Genomic DNA, 18,463 nt, shown 5'->3' with positions numbered 1-18,463 from the left:
ACTGAATAAAGGCAGACAGGATAGGATGGAAGGAAATATAGTTAGCCTTTCACAACACAAGCATTGTGGAAGTGTTTTACCTAATGATACATGTATGATCTATGTTAAATTGCTTGCCTTTCTAGGGAGGGTGGGTGGGAAGGGGAGAGAGAATTTCGAACTCAAAGTTTTAAAAGCAGATGCTTTAAAAAAGGGGGGTTTTGCATACACCTGGGAAACAAGATATACAGGGAATGGGGCATAGACATCTATCCTGCCATACAAGAAAGTAAGGGGAAAGGGATTGAGGGGAAAGGGGGTGACAGAAGGGAGGACTGACTGGGGAACGAGGCAATCAGAATATACACCATCTTGGAATGGGGGGAGGGTAGAAATGGGGAGAAAATTTGTAACTCAAAATCTTGTGGAAATCAATGTTGAAAACTAAAATATTAAATACAATGATAAAAAAAGAAACAGGGAACTAGGGGAAGAGGTGCTTAAGGAGAGAAATAACATATTCTGTTTGGGACATTTTGAATTTAAGAAACATAAAAAAGCATGAGCCTAATCCCTGACCATTTTAAAGATGATAACTTAATGGTCACAAAATCAAGTTATTCTCTCTTTGTGTTTCATTTTGAAGTGCCATGTTGCCCAGCAGACCTCAGAGTAATTCAAATCACCCAGTCTGTAACCAATGTAAGCTGGACTATTGGGACTGGGACACAAACCTACGTGACAACTTTAGAGTCTCACAAAGGACAGTCTAAGTGTCATACTCTGCAAAATCACTGTATCCTGGGATGCATCAGCTGTGGCACCAATTATACAGTGGCTCTGAAAGCTATTAGTGCTACAGGACTGACTGCTTTTTGTACCTACCAAGATTATTCTTCCAGTAAGTATTTGCTAAAATCTGGCAGCAAATTTCCTTTTAATTAATGAGGACCCTACCTCTTCATTCATTCAATAAGCATTTACTATACAGCTACTATGTGCCAGGCACCAGAGATCAGAAAACAAAAATAATTCCTGGCTACAAGGAACTTGTGTTCTATTAGGGGGAAACAACAAATACAAGTATATATGCTATATGTGTATATGTATATATATATACCCATATAGCATATGTGTGAACATATAAAAGGGGAGGGACAAATCCTTTCTCTTTAATTATATATATTTATAATGCATATATAAATGCATGCTACATTTCTTTCTCTCATGTGCACTTGCATTGTAAATTAATATTCTCAGAAATGCCTACTTTTTTTGCAATTATTTTTAATCCTAAGGTCTGAAGCTTTAAAGGCATTCTGTTGGAAATTAATAAATTAATTGCCCTGGAAATGCCTAGACATTTTTATTCTGAAGTGAAAATATTTTAATAATACACATATCCATGCAGTAATATAATAAAAAGTATAACATTGGAAGGAATTGTAGAGGTCATGCAGTCCAATCCCTTCACTTGTCAGATGAGGAAACTGAGTTTCAGGGAGATTAAAATCTTTATTGTCCTGTTATGCAACCTCTAGCTCCTTTCAAAGCTCTGTTTGGGTGCCCCCTCCTACATCTGGCCTTTCCTGATTCCTCCCAGTTGTTTGCACTATTCCTCTTGAAATAATTCTGCATTATTTTGTATTTACTTACTCATGTCCATGCTTTATGCCTCTAACCCATCAGTATAATGTTAGCTGTTTGATAGCAGGGACTATTTCATTTTTATCTTCTTCTTTCTAGTACCTAACAGTGCAGAGTGGAGTCACTTCATAAATGGTTGTTGAACTGAACTGAATTAAGTGGAAGCTAGGTAGTGCAGTGGAGAGAGCACTGGGCCTGGAATCCAGCATCAGACACTTACTGTGGGACCTTGTCACTTAACCTCTCTTTGCCTCAGTTTCCTCAACTATAAAGTGGCAGTAATAATAGCCCCTATCTCCCAGTGTGTCTTGTGAAGATCAAATGAGATCATTGTAAAGCCCTGAGCGCAGTGTCCGGCACATAGTAGGTGCTATATAGAAATGCTCATTTCCTTCTTTTCTCCTTCCATCTTGATAGTAAGCAGCAGAGTTGATGAAGATAGAGACACAAATGCTCTCACTCCAAACCCAGGGGTCTTTTGACCACACCAGGCTGCCACAGATGCAGCATATAAACTACTCACTGTGGCATTTAGCTGCTCTAGCCAGTAGCTACTTTTCAGAAGTTATATTTTATCTCGTGGGTTGGCCGAGGTCATGCAGACGTTAAATGTGCAAACAGCTTTTGTTTTCTTTTAAAAAAAAAGAATTTTGATACAGACTTTACCTTTCAGGTGCTTGCTGCCCTTTGGGGGTGAAATTATATCGGCTGGGTAATAATGGTATTCAGATCTGCTGGCGAGCCTCTGTAGGGTCTGCAAGCTACAGGGCAGAACTTTATGGATCTAAAGGTGTTTTCACGTGTACCCCAACCTCCGCACTTAGTTACTGTGACATCACTGAGATACCCTGTGGGGATGTGTATACAGTCATGGTGTCTCCAGTTGATGAAATGGGATCGAAACTTACCTTCTGCCCCCAAAAAATATATTCAGGTAAACTGAGACCCCTCCTATGTCATTCCTGTAAACCAGGATTCATTGAGACTAAATTTATTTGCTATTTGGAAAGGTTATGGATAGGCTAGAAAAATAACTGCTATCTATAAAGCACTTTAAGGTTTACAAAGGTATTTATGTGCATATTTCTTGTGAACTTCACAATTACCAGAGGAGGTAAATAGTAAGGGTTAGGTCTGTTCTGGTTAAGTCCAAGACTGGACGTGGGATTGCATTCATATAGATAACTTTCAAGTGAGGAAACTCCCTCCTCCCAATGCAGGTCAGCAACTTGTATCTTAGAGAGTTGCCCAGGGTATTGAGAAGTTAAGTCACTCACCCAGGGTCTCATATAGCCAATGTTAGAGGTGAAACTTGAACTCAGGTCTTCCTAGCTCTGTGGCCCACTCTTTAGCCATTGTATCATACTACCTGTCTTGGTTTAGAGATTTTAAGTTCCTATCTCATAGCCTCACCCCTAGCAAGTATCAGAAGTAGGATCTAAACCTAGATCTTTGGGATTCCAGGTCCAGAACTCTATCCACTATGAAGCACTGCTTTTTAATTTCCTGCTACAACAGGTCATCTTGATAAAAAGAACATAAATTTCAAGCAAGCCTGCTTTGGCAGGCAATGATTTCCAACCATTTTGGTGTCTCAATATCCTCTCTATATTTAATTTTGTGACACCCCTCCCCTTCCCTTACTCACCCACACCCCAGATGAGCTATTTGGTATAGCACTTTGTTTTCAAATTGGGGGAATGATTTTTATATACCCTCAGAGCTGATGGGTTGATGGGGATAAGGAGGATAGGCCTGGGTGGGGAATGAAAAGATAGATTTCAAAACAGAGTGGCCAGTGACCACAAAATCTGGGTATTGACAACTTTGGATCTCCTTCTATGTCTATCATGGAGCTTTGCTTTGCACACAGTTTAATAATTCTTCATTGATTGAAGGAAGGAAGGAAGGAACTACCATTCTCTCTGGAGATAACAAAAAAAAAACAGAAAAATTCACTAACCTTTCCCTCAAACCATAGCTACAATCTTACCCAGAAGACTTTCATATGCTTTTCATCTATTTTTAAATAGAAAAATATACTTGAACTTTGCAGATGAACATAAGAACAGAAACAAAATTCAAGGGATTTAAGATAATTCATGTAACAAACTAGGGTCAAATGCTCTTGAAAAAGCACTTGGTCCTAGCTTTCTCTCTGTGTAGCTACTGTCATTCACACAGTTTGTGTCTTACTCCCAGGGCAAGATAACTGAGAGCATCACTCCTGAGAAGGGAACAAGGGATAGGTGCCTGGTTGGATGAAGAAGGAGATAGGTTAAGAAAAGTTGCTCAAAATGTCATTAGAAATAAAACTTTATTCCTTAGAGACCTTAAGACTTCTTAGTCTCCTTATTAAAATGTAAATACTCAAAAAAAGGGTGATAATTTAAATCTACATTGAGAGCTTAGTAGAATGTTAGATAGAAAGATAGGCTCCTAATGATGATACAGTTTGGTAGGTCCAAATTGTAGACCAATAAGACCCCCAAAAAGTTGATTAACTAACCATTGTCTACCTGGAGGGCGATGTCTCATGGAATACAATAGGACTCCATCTTTACTTCTGTTCAATAAGTTGTTCACTAATGATTTAGATGAAAGAATAGATGGCATATTCCTCCATTCTATGATCATTAGATGGGAGGGATACCTAATGCACTGGGTGACAGCATTGGAATCCAAAAAGATCTTAGCCAACTGGAACAATGGGTCAAAGCTATTAAGGTGAAATAAACAGAAATAAATGTAAACCCTATACCTAGGTTCAAAAAATCAACTACGGAGGTATGAAATTGGAGAGAAATGCCCAGGAAGAATAAAAAGACCTGGAGATTTTAGAGGATTACAAGTTTAAGATGAATAAAAAATAATAGGACAGGCAGAAAAAGCTCTTAAGATCTTGGGCTGCATCAACGGAAGACCAGAAGTTCAAAACATGAAAAAGGATAGTTTCACTATCTGTTATGATGATCAGAATGCATCTAGAGAATTATTTCCAGTTCTGGAGGTCATATTTAAGTAAATTCATTGATAGGATGAACTGTGTTTAGAGTGAGGCAAATAGGATGGTGAGGAATAATAATAATGATAAATAATTATAATAGCATTTATATAACACCTACTATGTGACAGACACTATGCTAAACACTTTGTAAGTATTATCTCATTTAATCCACAAAGCCACCCTGGGAGGTAGGTGCTATTATTATCTCCATGTTACAGTTGAAGAAACTGAGGCAAATAGGGGCTAAGTGACTTCCCCAAGGTTACACAGCTTGTAAGTATGTGAGGCTAGATTTGGACTCAGGTCTCCTTGACTCTAACCCCAGGGCTCCTTCCATTGTGCCACATAGATGCCCTACAAGACTTGTAGAGACTTGAAGCCATGACATGTAAAGATTAACTGGTAGAACTAGGACTGTTTAGGTTGAAGAAGAAAAAAAAGTGTGAGGTACACAGTTTCTGTCTTCAGATATTTGAAGGGTTGCTGTGTGTGGAAGAGGATTTTGAGGATAGAATGAGGGCCAATGGAGTAGAAGTTATAGAGAACCAGATTTAAACTAAATTAGAAGGGACATCTAGTTGGCACAGTGGATAGAGCACTGGCCCTAGAGTAAGAAGGACCTGAGTTCAAATGTGGCCTCAGACAATTATTAGCTGTGTGACCCTGGGCATGTCACTTCACCACCAACTGCCTTCAAAAAAGTAAAAGAAATAAGAGTGATAATCAAGTTAACTTCTGTTAAACCAAATTAGAGCTGCCCTAAAGTGGAATGGGATGTCCCTAGAGGTAATGAGTTCCCTGTCACTAGAAGCCTCAATATACTCATTGGAGATGTCATGGTGGGGATTCTTTTTCAGGTTCAAGTAGGAATAGATGACCTCTGAAGTTCTTTCCCACTCTAAGAGTTTTAGATTCTCCGATTGGTTGGTGAGATTCATAGTTCCCACAGTCACAGGTTAAGGAACCAATGTGACATGAAAATTAAAAGCCCAGTGTTCATCAACCAGTAGCTGTCAAGGAGAGAAACACTCAGTATTTTCCTTATAAGGATACTACTTTAATTTTTAAATTAAATTTTTTTCAATGAACAAAAATCCACTTTCCCTTCTTCCCTTCAGCCTCAAACACCACCACCACCACCACCACCCTCCTTTCTCCCACTGATAAGGAAAGAAAAAACAAAAACTCTTATAACATGTATAGTCACACAAAACAAACTCCTACAAATTTAAGGACACAACTCAAATGGCTGGGCCTGTTCCCCTTATGTACTGATCTACTTTACTCGTGTGATTCATGCATTGTTTTTATTTCCCTGTTCTATTGATTAGATTAAGTTCTTCAGAGTAAAATTATGTCATCAAGTTAAATTTGTTTGTATCCATTTAAACTTTTATGCATTTTTATTTATTACAGTAACCTGCTCTGGCAGTTCAGTAGGAATGGGTAAGTCCCTACTGCTGATTTTTAAAGTGTGTGTATCTATAAGGATATAACCAGCATGTAGTAGTGGCTGGAGCACTGGACTTAGAGTCAGGAAGGCCTGGGTTCAAATCCTGCCTCTGATATTAGTTATGTGACTAAGGGGAAGGTTCCTTAACCAATCTGCAGCTTAGGCAACTCTTTAAGACCTGTAAGTTATAGATAAGTTGTAATCTAAGTTGATGGAGCTCCTATAACTCATTAAAATCACAGACCTATATAAAGATATATGTATGTATATGTACATATAGGCATATGTATGTATATGTGTATATACCTATATATAAATGTGTTTTATACATAATGTATAAATTATATATAAATGTATCATATATAAATATATGACATATGTATATATACACATATGTACAAGCAGAAAGAAAGCCAGGCCCTTCCCTCAAGGAGCTTACATTCTAATGAGGGAAGACAACACATAAAAGGAAGTTGACAAGGAGGGGGTGGGAGAGAAGACATGAAAGTATCTGGTGAAAGGACATTGTAGAGAAAGTCTGGAGAGCCGGGGAGTACAGCCTGGAGAGGAATGAAGAGATAACTAGCCTGGGCATCCTCCTTCAAATGGAGAGTCTGAAAGGAACCGGCCAATCAAAGGGAGAGGCCACAGGAGTTGAAGGTACTTCCAATATGAGAAGTCCAGGGTTTCCATGAAGAGATTTTTATGGCTTGGTAGAGAAAATCTAGAGAGGCAAGAATGCGGCCTAGAGAAAAATGAAGACGTTATTGGCCATGACACTGTGACACAAATTCACATTTTCCTAATCCAATTTCTCTGAAGTCAGCTAAATATGGAATTCTTTGGAGGAAAATGGATCGGAAAGAATGGAGAAGGGGAACTCCTATTAACTCTGGTAAAGTACATTCTACTGACTCAATCCCTCCTGGAAGATTGAATTATTCCACTACCCTCCATTTCCTGTTCAGTTGCTATGGAGTTCTGTAAAAACTGTACTTTAAACCAAAAATGCTGATTCAAAGAAGATTGAAAAAGAAACACCACTACCCAGCTATTATTTTTAGCTAAAAATTGTTATCCCTTTACTTTCTATGTCTTTTATTCAGTGATTTTCAGAGGAAAGAGAAGTGCAGAATAATATACCAAATTCTGAATGGAAACAGTGATTCAGTAAAGCAAGTAAGTAGTTTGGATTGGAGGTGTGGAGTTTAGGTGAAAATGGACTATTTTTTTTTTAATTTTTTTCTATCCTTTCTTTGCAGAATGCCTTGTACTTGTTTGATTTTAGAGTTGCAAATGATCTATGAGAACCTGAAAGCTAAAGAAAAAATGCAGTGGAGAGAACCAACACTCTGTTCCTTCCTCTTTAGATGAGAAACTTCAACTCCACCTTTCTTTTAGCAAGCCCAATTCCTTGAGTAATTTCATACCATCAAGAGGATCCCCTATAGAAAGAAGCTTTGGAGAGAACCTAGTCAAGAAAGTCAATGGTCCTTCAGGAGGCTGGACTAAGTATCAATCTATAGAACAAGGACCTTTAAACCTTCAGCACTGGACTGTTCCCAGCCTTCCAATGTACATTAGGCAGCTCTTTCCCCCTTTTTCACACCATTGTGTGTGTGTGTGTGTGTACGTGTGTGTACATGTGAGCATATGTATACATATGTATAGAGACAGAAAGACGGGGGGAGGGGAGACAGAGAGAGAGGGAGAGAGAGAGAGAGAGAGAGAGAGAGAGAGAGAGAGAGAGAGAGGGAGAAAGAGGGAGAGACGGATGAATGGAGATGTCTGGGAAGAAGAATAAAAGTATGTGTGGTGACCATGATTATAAGTGCTATAAACTTCAGATGCAAAATCTGAGTTTGAACCCAACGCTTTGGACCATGCCAAAGGATTGGAAAGTGTGCCTTAAATTCCTACAGGACAGTGAAATCCAAAGCTCTCACCAACTTCTTCAGCTTCATTCAGTTCCTGAGCATCAAGTGCCGGTGCATATCTGTCTGCAAGTCAAAACCTTGCAGTGAAGCCAATCAATGTGAGCATCTCCATGTCGAAGTCCCTCGGTATAGGCAATTTACTGTCCCTAATTTACTGTTCCACACAGCAACATTTTTTGGGTGAGGCATAAAGATGGAATGGGCTATCTAAGCATTTCTTCTTTGCTATCACAAGCAGGGAATCCAGTTGAGTCGATAAGCATTTATAATGCACTTACTATGTATCAAAAGCATCTGGGAATACAAATCTAAGCAGAAAGACAGGTCCTGTCCTCAAGGACCTTACATTCTAAAGGAGAAAGACAATATATAAAAAGAAGTGAAAAGTGTGGGAGAGGGGAAGGAGAAAGTACCTGCATGGGCGCATGGAGAAGAGTCAGGAATGGTGCACAGAGAGGAATGAAAACATGGCTGGCCTGGACACTTCCTTTAAAATGGAGATTCTGGGAGGAATGGACCAATCTGAAGAAGGGGCCACACGAACAAAGTGTGCTTCTAATGTGAGAAAGAATTTCCAAGGTGAGGATGCTGTGGCATGGTAAATAAAGTCTGGAGATTTAGTAGTAGAGACTAGAGAGGAATACAAATGGGAGGGCAGAAAAAACATGTTAAGGATTCATTGAAACATGGCCCCTTAAGTGTCCATTGCTGGCAAAAACCCAGAAGCTGACAGGTCTTCTAGTCTGTGAAGAACGTAACTTCTCTTCTTGGGGGAAAGTTTCCCAAAACAGGAAGATCTTCAGAGTCAGCTTCTCAGACAGTGGAAGGCTTTCTGAGAGTGACTGCAGTTGCTAATCAGATGACACACTTCACAAATTCCCTGCTGGAAAGAATTTGAAGCCAGTTCAACCACACAAGGATTGTTGTCAGTTCAGTCTTTTTTTTTTTTTTTTACGAAGGATAATAACATACAAAATAATACAAAATTGTTGGGCACCACAAAGAGTATTTGTCCTTATATTCTTATAACAATATACAATTATACAATTTCCGGACCACAAGAAGTTGAGTACACACACCATGCCTGCGCACATAGACAAACAATTTACTTATATAAATATATGTATGTCAGTCAATTGGCCAGTAAGGACTATTATGTGACAAGCACTGTGCTAGAGATACAAAGACAAAAGCAAAATGTTCCTACCCTCGATGAGCTTACAGTTCACCCAGAGAGAAAACAGGTACATATGTAGTTGTACACAAAATATATCCAACATAGTTGGGGATGAGAGGGGAGGCTCTAGCAGCTGATAGAAATAGAAAAGATTTCACTTTGAAGGCAGCATCTGGGCTCAGCCTTCAAGCAAATTAGGGATTCTAAGAAGGCAGAAATCTGACACAATCCATCACTCTCTTGTCTTTGATATTCTCTTTTCTCTAGGTTTTCATGACACCACTCTCTTCTAGTTCTCTTACCTAATTATTCCTTCTCAGTTTCCCTTGCTGGATCTTCATCTAGGTCACTCCCAATAACTATGGATAAGGAGGAAGGGGATAAATATTAATTTAGCACCAACTATTATGTGTCAGGCACTGTACCAGGTGATTGACAAATGTTATCTCATTTGATTAGGGACTTTAGAGATTCGGTCTCTCAAGACTCTGTCCTGGTGTAACAACAAGGTGGCTAGCAGCTACTGTGTCTGTGTAAGACCAACAGCAACAGCACATAGAAGGTTCTTTGATCTGCTTTTCTAAGGAAAGCAACTTTGAGGGGTTAACAATCTCAGTTTAATCAAACATATATATATGTGTATATATATATATATATATATATATACACACATACACACACACACACACACACACACACACACATATATATATATCATTCACTTAGTTCAGGGGGAAAAGATCAGCCTCCTGAACTTCAGGGCAAATACAAACAGAAATTACAAGCATACATTAGAAACAGATCAAATAACACAAGCCAGTCTATCCAGCACCAACATCTGGATTTCAGTGGCTTGCCCAGAGTCTTGTCACCCTTTCAATGAGTGTACCCCCAAAAGTGAAATGCTAGGCTTCCAGTACATATACCCTGTTCAGGACCCTGAAGGCTGGAGGCTCACCATTTAGGGTGTGAGAAACCAGAGTGTGGGAAAGCACCACATCATATACAAATCAACGACTCTCCACTGCTCCAGCTCCAGCGCTGAGAAGCATTCCAAGATAAAAGATTCCACTTTACCCGCACCATTCAAACAAAGGCCAGACTCATTAAAGGCACTTGACAGCAAAAAATCCTTCCCTGATTACCACGACACCTGGGTCCTCTTCTCCTTCTCCTCTGTGCTACCTTAGTTGGTGATCTCATCAGCACCCAGGGATTCAGTTATCATATCTATGCACATGATTCTCATCTATTTATCCAACCCAGATCTCTCTCCTAACCTCCAATTTCCCATCTCCAACTGCCTATTGGACATCGCAAAGCAGATGTCCTATAGACATTTTAAATCCAGCACATTCAAAACTGTATTCATTATCTTTTCCCCAAAACTTCTCCTCTTCCAAACATTCCTATTAGCATTGAGGGTGCCATATATATGAGTGTGAGTGTGAGTGTGTGTGTGTGTGTGTGTGTGTGTGTGTGTGTGTATGTGTGTGGTTTTCTCCCCCTCTCCTCCTTAGCTACTTGACCCAGAGAGAGTAACAAAAGAGATGTGTTTCTTACAAAGCAATTTTGGTAAGAGCAGATAGGCTAGGCAGGGAAAGACAAAACAAAAAGCGTGCTTAAATTGTTACAGAAGACAGAATGTGTCTGGGGCGGGGGAGTAGCTAGGTGGAACAGAGGAGAGGGTGCTGGTCCTCAAGTCAGGAAGACCCGAGTTCAACTAGCTCTGTGACCCTGGCAAGTAATTAACCTCCGTCTGCCTCTGTAAAATGGGCATAATAATAGCACCGGCCTCCCAGAGTTGTTGTGAGGATCAAATGAGAAAATAATCACAAGGTACGGCCCAGTGTCTGCCGAGTAGAAGGTGCTACTTACATGTTAACTACTATTGTTGTTATTGGGAATATAGTCATTTACACCGGACCTAAGAAAATCTGTCCTTCTTTATCAGTCAGTCAACAAGCATTTGCTAAGAATCTACTAGTGCTTTATCAGATAAGAGAAAAGAAAAGGGAACAATCCTTGAGTTTTTAAGGTGAGGGAGACATTTTGCTGAGATATCACATGGTAAAAATTCCTCAGAAAATACAGAACAAAATGGAGTTCCTTATGACAACTCTTAAGAGATCATTCTTGCTCTCAAAAAATCCTCTTTCAGAAATATCTTGTTTGTACATGGTTGTTTACATGCTGTCTTCCCAGTTAGACTGTGAGTTCTTTGAGAGCAGGGATGGTTTCTGCCTCTGTATTTCCAGTGCTTAGCATTCCCCTGGTGAATAGTGGGTGCTTAATAAATTCTTGTCAACTTGACTTGCGGACTGAACTTTGAAGGAAGTCCGGGATTAAAAGAGGCAGAGGTGAAAAAGCAGTGTATTTGAGGCATGGGGGGTGGGGGAGGAGGGTGACCTAAATTCATTATCTTCCTTCCTGTAGTTTTATTGTTGTTCAGTCATGTCTGACTCTTCATGCCCCATTTTGGGGTTTTCTTGGCAAACATACCAGAGTGGTACAGATGAGGAAATGAGGTGAACAGAGTTAAGTGACTTGTCCAGAGTTACCCAGTTATTATCTGAGGCCACATTTGAGCTCAGGTCTTCCTAACTCCAAGCCCAGCACTCTGTCCACTGAACAACCTAGCTGCCTCCCTCCTCCCTCCCCCAAAATGCCTAAGAACCTGAGCAGACCAGCTCATTTACACTGTGACTGATGGACTCAGTTTCTTATCCCAAGGTATTTGCATTTCAATGAAGAGACAAAAAGCTAAAGAGGGGACCTAAGACAGTGAATCTCTAATTGAGAAATTCAAATCAGAGAAAGTGGAATCATAGGCTTTAGAGCTGTAAGGGACCTTAGGAAACCATAGAATCACAGGAATTCAGTGTTAGAAGCTATGTTAGAAGTATTATTTAGTTCAGCTGTTCTTTTTACAGATGAAGAAACTGAGATCCACAAAGCTTATGTGACTTGTAAAACATTACACCGGAAATAACAAGGAGAGTTGGGATTTGAATTCAGGACTTCTGACTCTTAGGTCCACTGGTCTTTCCACATGTAAGTAGGTAATTTTTTGGTGTTTCTAAAGTCCTGCAATGTAGAGGATCACATAACGCATAAAGTCAGCCCTCCAAAGAAATACGCAACAATGATTGGAGGGGAGGAGATTAGAAGGCCACGGAGGTTCCAATCCGGGTTAGGCACAGCTCTTGCCTCTGTGAGCATCATTAAGGTTGATCTGAGCCAAAGATGGTCACGAAGACTGAGCCTTGGCACCCAGTACAGAATGAGAGGGCTGAAAACCAGAGGCTCAGAGGGGGTCAGACTTGACCACTGAGCATGGCTGAGGGGAAGGACTGAGGCAGACTTTCAAAATGCAGGAGTTCTGGGCACTTGCGGCAGAACTGTCTGGATGAGCCAAGATGTTCAGAGGCAGGCCCACCTTGAGGAAATTGGGGTTTACAGGGGGTAAAGGTGACTTTCTCGTGGTCACAAAGCTAGCGAGGGACAAAGCTACGAGTAGAATCCAAGTCTTTCACTTCCCAGTCCAGTTGTCATACGGTCATAGGGTTTTGGGAGCTAGAAGAGGGAAGGGGGAAGGGAACAAGCATTTCTTAAGTGCCTACTAGCTGCGTACTACAGGTACTGTGCTGAAGAACGTTACAAATGTGATTTCATCTGAGACTTTAGAGGTGATCCAGTGTAGTCTCCTTATTTTCTAGATTTTCTCGGAGAGAAGGAACACACCCAAGGTCACAGAGCTAGTCAATGTCAGACTCAGGATTCACATAAAGGCCTGTTGGATTTACATTATGCCAGGATGCAACCTGCTATACGTCTCTTGTAAGCATGTTACAAGAACCGTTAAATTGAAGGTAAAAGAACCCCATTGCTTAAAACTTCTTTGTCACCAGTCTCATCACATTCATACCACCAACCCCTAGGGAATACTTCTCATTGAAATATGACCAGACTGCATTTGACACGGTGGACAGATCAATGTCTAGTCAGAGGACCCAGGTTCAAATCCCGTCTCTATCACTATTCCCTCTATGACTGTGAAAAGGTCATTCAACTTCCCAGGGCTTCCATCGGTAAAGCTAAGGGGTGAAACTGAGTGACCTACAAAATAGCATGAAAACTACGATTACACGAATCATATAGTTCAGGGCAGCCGGTGGGATGTATAGACTGGGGAGCGGTACGAAGCTGATGAGCCAGAGTAGAAGAGAGCAGACCAAATAGCTGTTTGCCTGGCTGTATGACTGAAGGGAGGCTGATCCTGGCAGAATCCTAGGGCAAGGAGGAGGAAAACTTAAAACCCATTCGACACAGACCCGCAAGGGGCAGACAAAGTCAAAAGAATGGTTCAGATGTGCCCGTGTATGACATCTCCGGTACAGATACTTCCTCATGTAATAAAAATTAAGATATCTTTTGATTATCTTTAATTTATCCTGTATATATCTTGTTTCTATATAGATGTTTGCGGGTGGTCTCCTCCCTCCAGCTGTACGAGCTCCTTGAGATTCCCATCATTGATGTGCCAGGCATGCTGTAGGCCCTTAATGAATGCTTAATAAATGGCCAGCTAGGAGGTGCAATGGAGTGTTGGGCCTGGAGTCAGGGGGATCTGCGTTCAAATTTGACCTCAGACCCTTACTAGCTCTGTGACTCTGGGCAAGTCACTTAACCCTGTTTGCCTCAGTTCTCTCACCTGTAAAATGAGCTGGAGAGGGAAATGGCAGACCACCTCAATATCTCTGCCAAGAAAACCCCAGATGGGGCCTTGAAGAGTCGGAAACGACTGAAACGCAACAACAGAGCAGGTGGCAAGAGGTGCCAAGAGGTTCAGGATGGATGGAGGTGAGGCATGGTCTGGGACCAGCTACAGTCTTCTCCCTTTGTTTCAGAGGCGCAGACCCACAGTCTCTTGTTTCTCCACCTGCCTCTCTAATTGCTTGTTCTTTATCTCCCTATTGGATATTCATCTCTTCCCTAATGGAAGAATTTTCCAAGGTAAAGTCCTCATGAACATTGCGGATGGAGTCCCGAAGATCTGGGTTCAAATCCCACATACAACACTTAAGAGGTCACTTAGCCGTTCTGAGCCTCAGGTCCTTCACCTGTAAAGTGGGAGGAATACAAAGAGCTCCACAAACCTTAAAGCGCTATGTACGTCCTCTGTCATTGTTATTTTAAGTATGGACTTAAAAAGCACCGAAAGACAATAGGCTCCAGGTGGAAATCGCTTCCCGCTAGGGGGCGCTCCACCTCCCTTCATCCAGGCGCAGGGATGAGCCCCAGTCCCCGAAGAGGAAAAACCCTTCCCGAACACGATGACGTCACGAGGAGGAGCCAGCGAGGGTGGAGGCGGGGCGTTCTGGAGCGACGCCTCCAGAGGGGCGGGGCCTTCCCGTCAGTCATCCCGTCAGTCCGTCCGGTTCGCCGCTCCTGCCCGGGACCGGAGGTTGGTTGGGGCCGCGGCCGCTAAGACTCGCGAGGGAAGATGGCGCCGCCGGCGGAGGAGCGGGGGCTGAAGAGCGTCGTATGGCAGAGTGAGTGCTGCGGAGGCCGCATCCCGGGCGGGGTGCGGGGGAGCCACTTGTTGCTTCGGGACCCTCCCCTTGCCCTAGCTCTTCTCTTCCGCCGGGGCTCCCTTCCTCGTCTGCCTCGGGCGGCTCCCCAGGCTTCCCCCAGGGGGCTCTGCCGCCGCCTCCTCAGCCCCGGGTGGAGCGCCCCTCCCCCCCGTCCTCGCCCCGCCCCCGTCCCCTGCATCGCCCCGCCCCCTCCCCCCGGCCTCCGCCTCCCGGCCCCTCCTCGGGGCCGTCCGGTCCGCAAGCTGCAGCCCCTGTTCGGCGGGTCCGGGCTTGGGGCCCCGGTTCTGCCCGCGGGGTGGGGCGAGGCGGGGCGGGGAGGGGGCGGGGCCTGGAAGCTGTACCGAATTTGAGACTTAGTATGAAAATACTTCTTGCCCGGAGAAGGCATGCTGATTGGGTGGTGTGGGGGTGTGTATGTATAAATACATGTATATACATATACACACATGTAGGCACGAGGAGACGAGGTGAGGAACAGAGAAAAGACCGGTTCGGCGGGTCCACACGGACACATAAAAATGTGTCTGTATGTGTACATAAACGTGTGTGTATGTAACATACATGTATTCATGTGGGCACAGAGGAGATGGTGTGTATGCATTTAGATTTGCATATACATGTATACATCTAGCTATGTACGTACACATATACCATGTGTATATATTCATGTAATCAAGAACTCTTGATTATTCATAAATATGTTTCTGAGAAGATCAAGCCGGTGAGATTAAAGCCAGAGTGGTGACAGCCCTGGTGGCTGCTGCCTCAGCAGAACTGCTCCTCCTTTCTCTTTTGCACCCTCTCTGCCAGTCCCCCACACTTAGCTTTTGAACTGTGCCAGGCAGCAACAAGCACTTAATGAATAAATGCTTGTTGACTGTCTGGACTGGCCTCTGCTGACATCCCATTTGTTGATGTGCCGCTGGGTCATCAGTGAAGTTATTCACACTGCTGCCCCTCATCTAAGCCCAAGTTAGAAAAGGAACACCATTGAGATAGGAAGAAGGGTTGTTATCAGTTGACCTAGTTCAGTTGAAAGTAACTGAAAGTCTGATATAATAGGACAGCGCATTCTACAAATATTTGTTAAGGACTTCCTGTGTACCAGGCACTGGGAATACAAAGACAAAAAAGGCAACCAGATTCTGGCCTCAAGGAGTTTTCATTCTCTTGGGAGTGTGGTACAATGTACATATAGGAAGCTATGTAAATAAAACTGGGAGGGTGAGGAAGGGACTCATGTAAAGTCTCCTAACCCAACTGAACTTTGAAGCTAGGAATTCGTAAAGGTAGGTAGAGTAATCCTTGACATGGAGGACAACCTGAAGAAAAGCCACAGAGACAGGGAGTTGGAATGTGGAGTCAGGAAACAGTATGGTTGGAATGTAGAGTGTATTGTTGAAGGGATTAATAGGATATAAGTGGAAAATTAGGTTGGAGCAAAATTTTACTAGGCTTTAAATGCGGGATTTGTGTCTTCGAATAAGTATTGTTTATCTAGCACTTTGAGGTTTGCAAAACATTTTACACATGCTATCTCATTTAGTCTCACAAACTCTGTAAGCTAGGTGCTATTATTATCCCTATTTTACGAACGAGGAAACTGAAGTTGTGATTTTGCTCAGGGTCACATAACTAGCAAGTATTTGAGGCTGGATTTCAACTTGGGTTTTCCTGACTTTGCCAAATTCAGCATTTTATTCACTATAGCATGAATCCTAGAGGAAATAAATAGTAAATATGTACAAAGAAATTTCAAGGTGGGGAGGGCATCATTGTGAGCAGAACAGGAAAAGCCTCTCAGGAGGAAATGAGGAGGGAGCACTGAAAGATTCTAGGAATTCTAAGGCAAAAGTGAAAAGTGAATGCACTCTAGGTTTAAGGATGGGAGACAAACTTTTGTGTCTAAGAAACTGCAAGTAGGCCAATTTCACAATGAAATTCCTGGAAAGAGTTGTCTGCTTTTCCTCTAGATTACATAGGATTGAAAAGTAAATAAATGATTGGCTTTCTAAGGAGTTATATTTGATCCTGGAGATTTTAGAGAGCACTCTATTGTAGTCTATCGAGACATGGAACAACACTGTCAGAAGTGCTTTAAGAATATTACTTTGACATTTGGAAAAGAGAGGTGGGTTGGCAAAAGGAGAGACTTAGGGAATTCCAGAGTCTGTTGCAGTAGTCCATGTGAGAAGTAGATTCCCTGAACTAAGGTGGTGATTGTGTGAAAGGAAAGAAAGTTCATGAAAGATGTAGAGATAGAAGCAGCAAGATTTGGCAACTTGTTGGATATGAGGAAGCCTAGAGAGAAGAGAATATCAAGGAGAAGTAAAACTGACTGTCAAAGGCTTCAGAAGGTCAAGAAGAATGAGGATTGAGGAAAAGCATTAGATGTGGCAATTAGGAGATAATTGGTAACTTCAGAGAATGCAATGTCAGTTGAATGATGAGGTTTGAAGCCAGACTTCAAGAGTTAAGAAGATTCTCAGAAAAAGAAGTGGAGGAGCAGATGAGCTAGGAGGAGCTAGGAAAGAGTGGAGTGGTATAGGACAGTAGCTAGTGGAGACAGAGGAGCAAGTGAGGGATTTTTGAGACTGGGGAAGACATGGGCTTGTTTGTAGGCAGCAGAGAAGCATCCGGTAGATGGGGAGAAATTGAAGATTTAGTGTCTCCTGATCAGGCACAAGCATTTATTAAGCACTTACTATGTCTCAGGCACCATGCTAAGCACTGGGATCCAAGGAAAGGCAAGCAGAGTCCCTGTCCTCAAGGACCTGGCAGAGACAACATATAAATAATTAAGTCCATGCAAGATATATGCAGAATAAATGAAAGGATCATCTAAAGAGAAGGCACTAGCAGCTGGAGGGACCTGGAAAGGCCTCATTTAGATTGGTGGGATTTTAGCTGAGTCTTGAAAGAAGTCAGAGAAACACAGTAAAGTCAAGGTGAGGTACAAAGGAACAGAGATGGGAAATTCAGTGTAATATTAGAGAAACAGCAAGCAGGTCAGTTTAGGGAGGGAAAGGGGAAGGAAAGAGGAAGAATTTATGGGTACCTGTTATGAGTGCTTTATAAATATTATCTCATTTGATCCTCACAATAACCCTAGAAGATAGGGGCTGTTATTATCCTCATTTTACAGTTGAGGAAACTGAGGCAAATAGAGCGTAATGACCACAACTAGTAATTATTGAAGGCAAGACTTGAACTCAGGTCTTCCTGATTCCAGGCCCAGTGCTATTGATGGTGCCACCTGGTTGTCTCATAGCACAATTATAGAGTTCCTAAAGGGGGAAGTAAAATCTGAGAAGAATGGAAAAGTTAGGGAACAGGTTATGAAAGGTTTTAAGTGCCAAACAGTGGGATACACATACACACACACATACGCGCACACACACACACACACACACACACACACCCTCCCCCGGAGGCATTAGAGAGTATTGGAGCTCATTGAGAAGGGAGTGATATGGTCAGAACTGTGCTTTAGGAAAATCACTTTGGCAGCTAAGTGGAGGATGGAGTAGAGGAGAGAGAGCCTTGAAGTAGGGAGACAAACCAGAAGGCTCTTGTAATAGTCTGGGTGAGAGATGAGGAGGGCCTGCATTAGAGAGATGGCTGTGTGAGCAGAAAGAAGGGAATGGAGACAGAGAAGTCCTTCCT

The 18,463-nt window shown here is 42.2% G+C and overlaps 2 protein-coding genes across 2 annotated transcripts in view; both read left to right on the top strand.

Annotated features, from left to right (window-relative positions):
* The window catches only part of FNDC7 (fibronectin type III domain containing 7), a 37,256-nt gene extending 29,996 nt beyond the window's left edge, over positions 1–7,260 (top strand). The window contains 4 exon segments of the mRNA XM_036768190.1: positions 626–880; positions 2,300–2,560; positions 6,050–6,079; positions 7,193–7,260. Of these exon segments, the coding sequence (XP_036624085.1) occupies positions 626–880; positions 2,300–2,560; positions 6,050–6,079; positions 7,193–7,260 (614 nt within the window).
* Positions 7,261–14,572: 7,312 nt separating this feature from the next.
* Positions 14,573–18,463, top strand: part of STXBP3 (syntaxin binding protein 3) — a 53,326-nt gene continuing 49,435 nt past the window's right edge. The window contains exon 1 of the mRNA XM_036767377.1: positions 14,573–14,755. Within this exon, the coding sequence (XP_036623272.1) occupies positions 14,707–14,755 (49 nt within the window). The 5' untranslated portion in view covers positions 14,573–14,706. The remainder of the gene's footprint in view (positions 14,756–18,463) is intronic.

Source organism: Trichosurus vulpecula, chromosome 7 (genome assembly GCF_011100635.1).
Source record: "Trichosurus vulpecula isolate mTriVul1 chromosome 7, mTriVul1.pri, whole genome shotgun sequence".
In the NCBI taxonomy this organism is placed as follows: domain Eukaryota; kingdom Metazoa; phylum Chordata; class Mammalia; order Diprotodontia; family Phalangeridae; genus Trichosurus; species Trichosurus vulpecula.
Note: the sequence above shows the minus strand (reverse complement) of the source record. Positions and strands in the feature narration are given on the sequence as shown.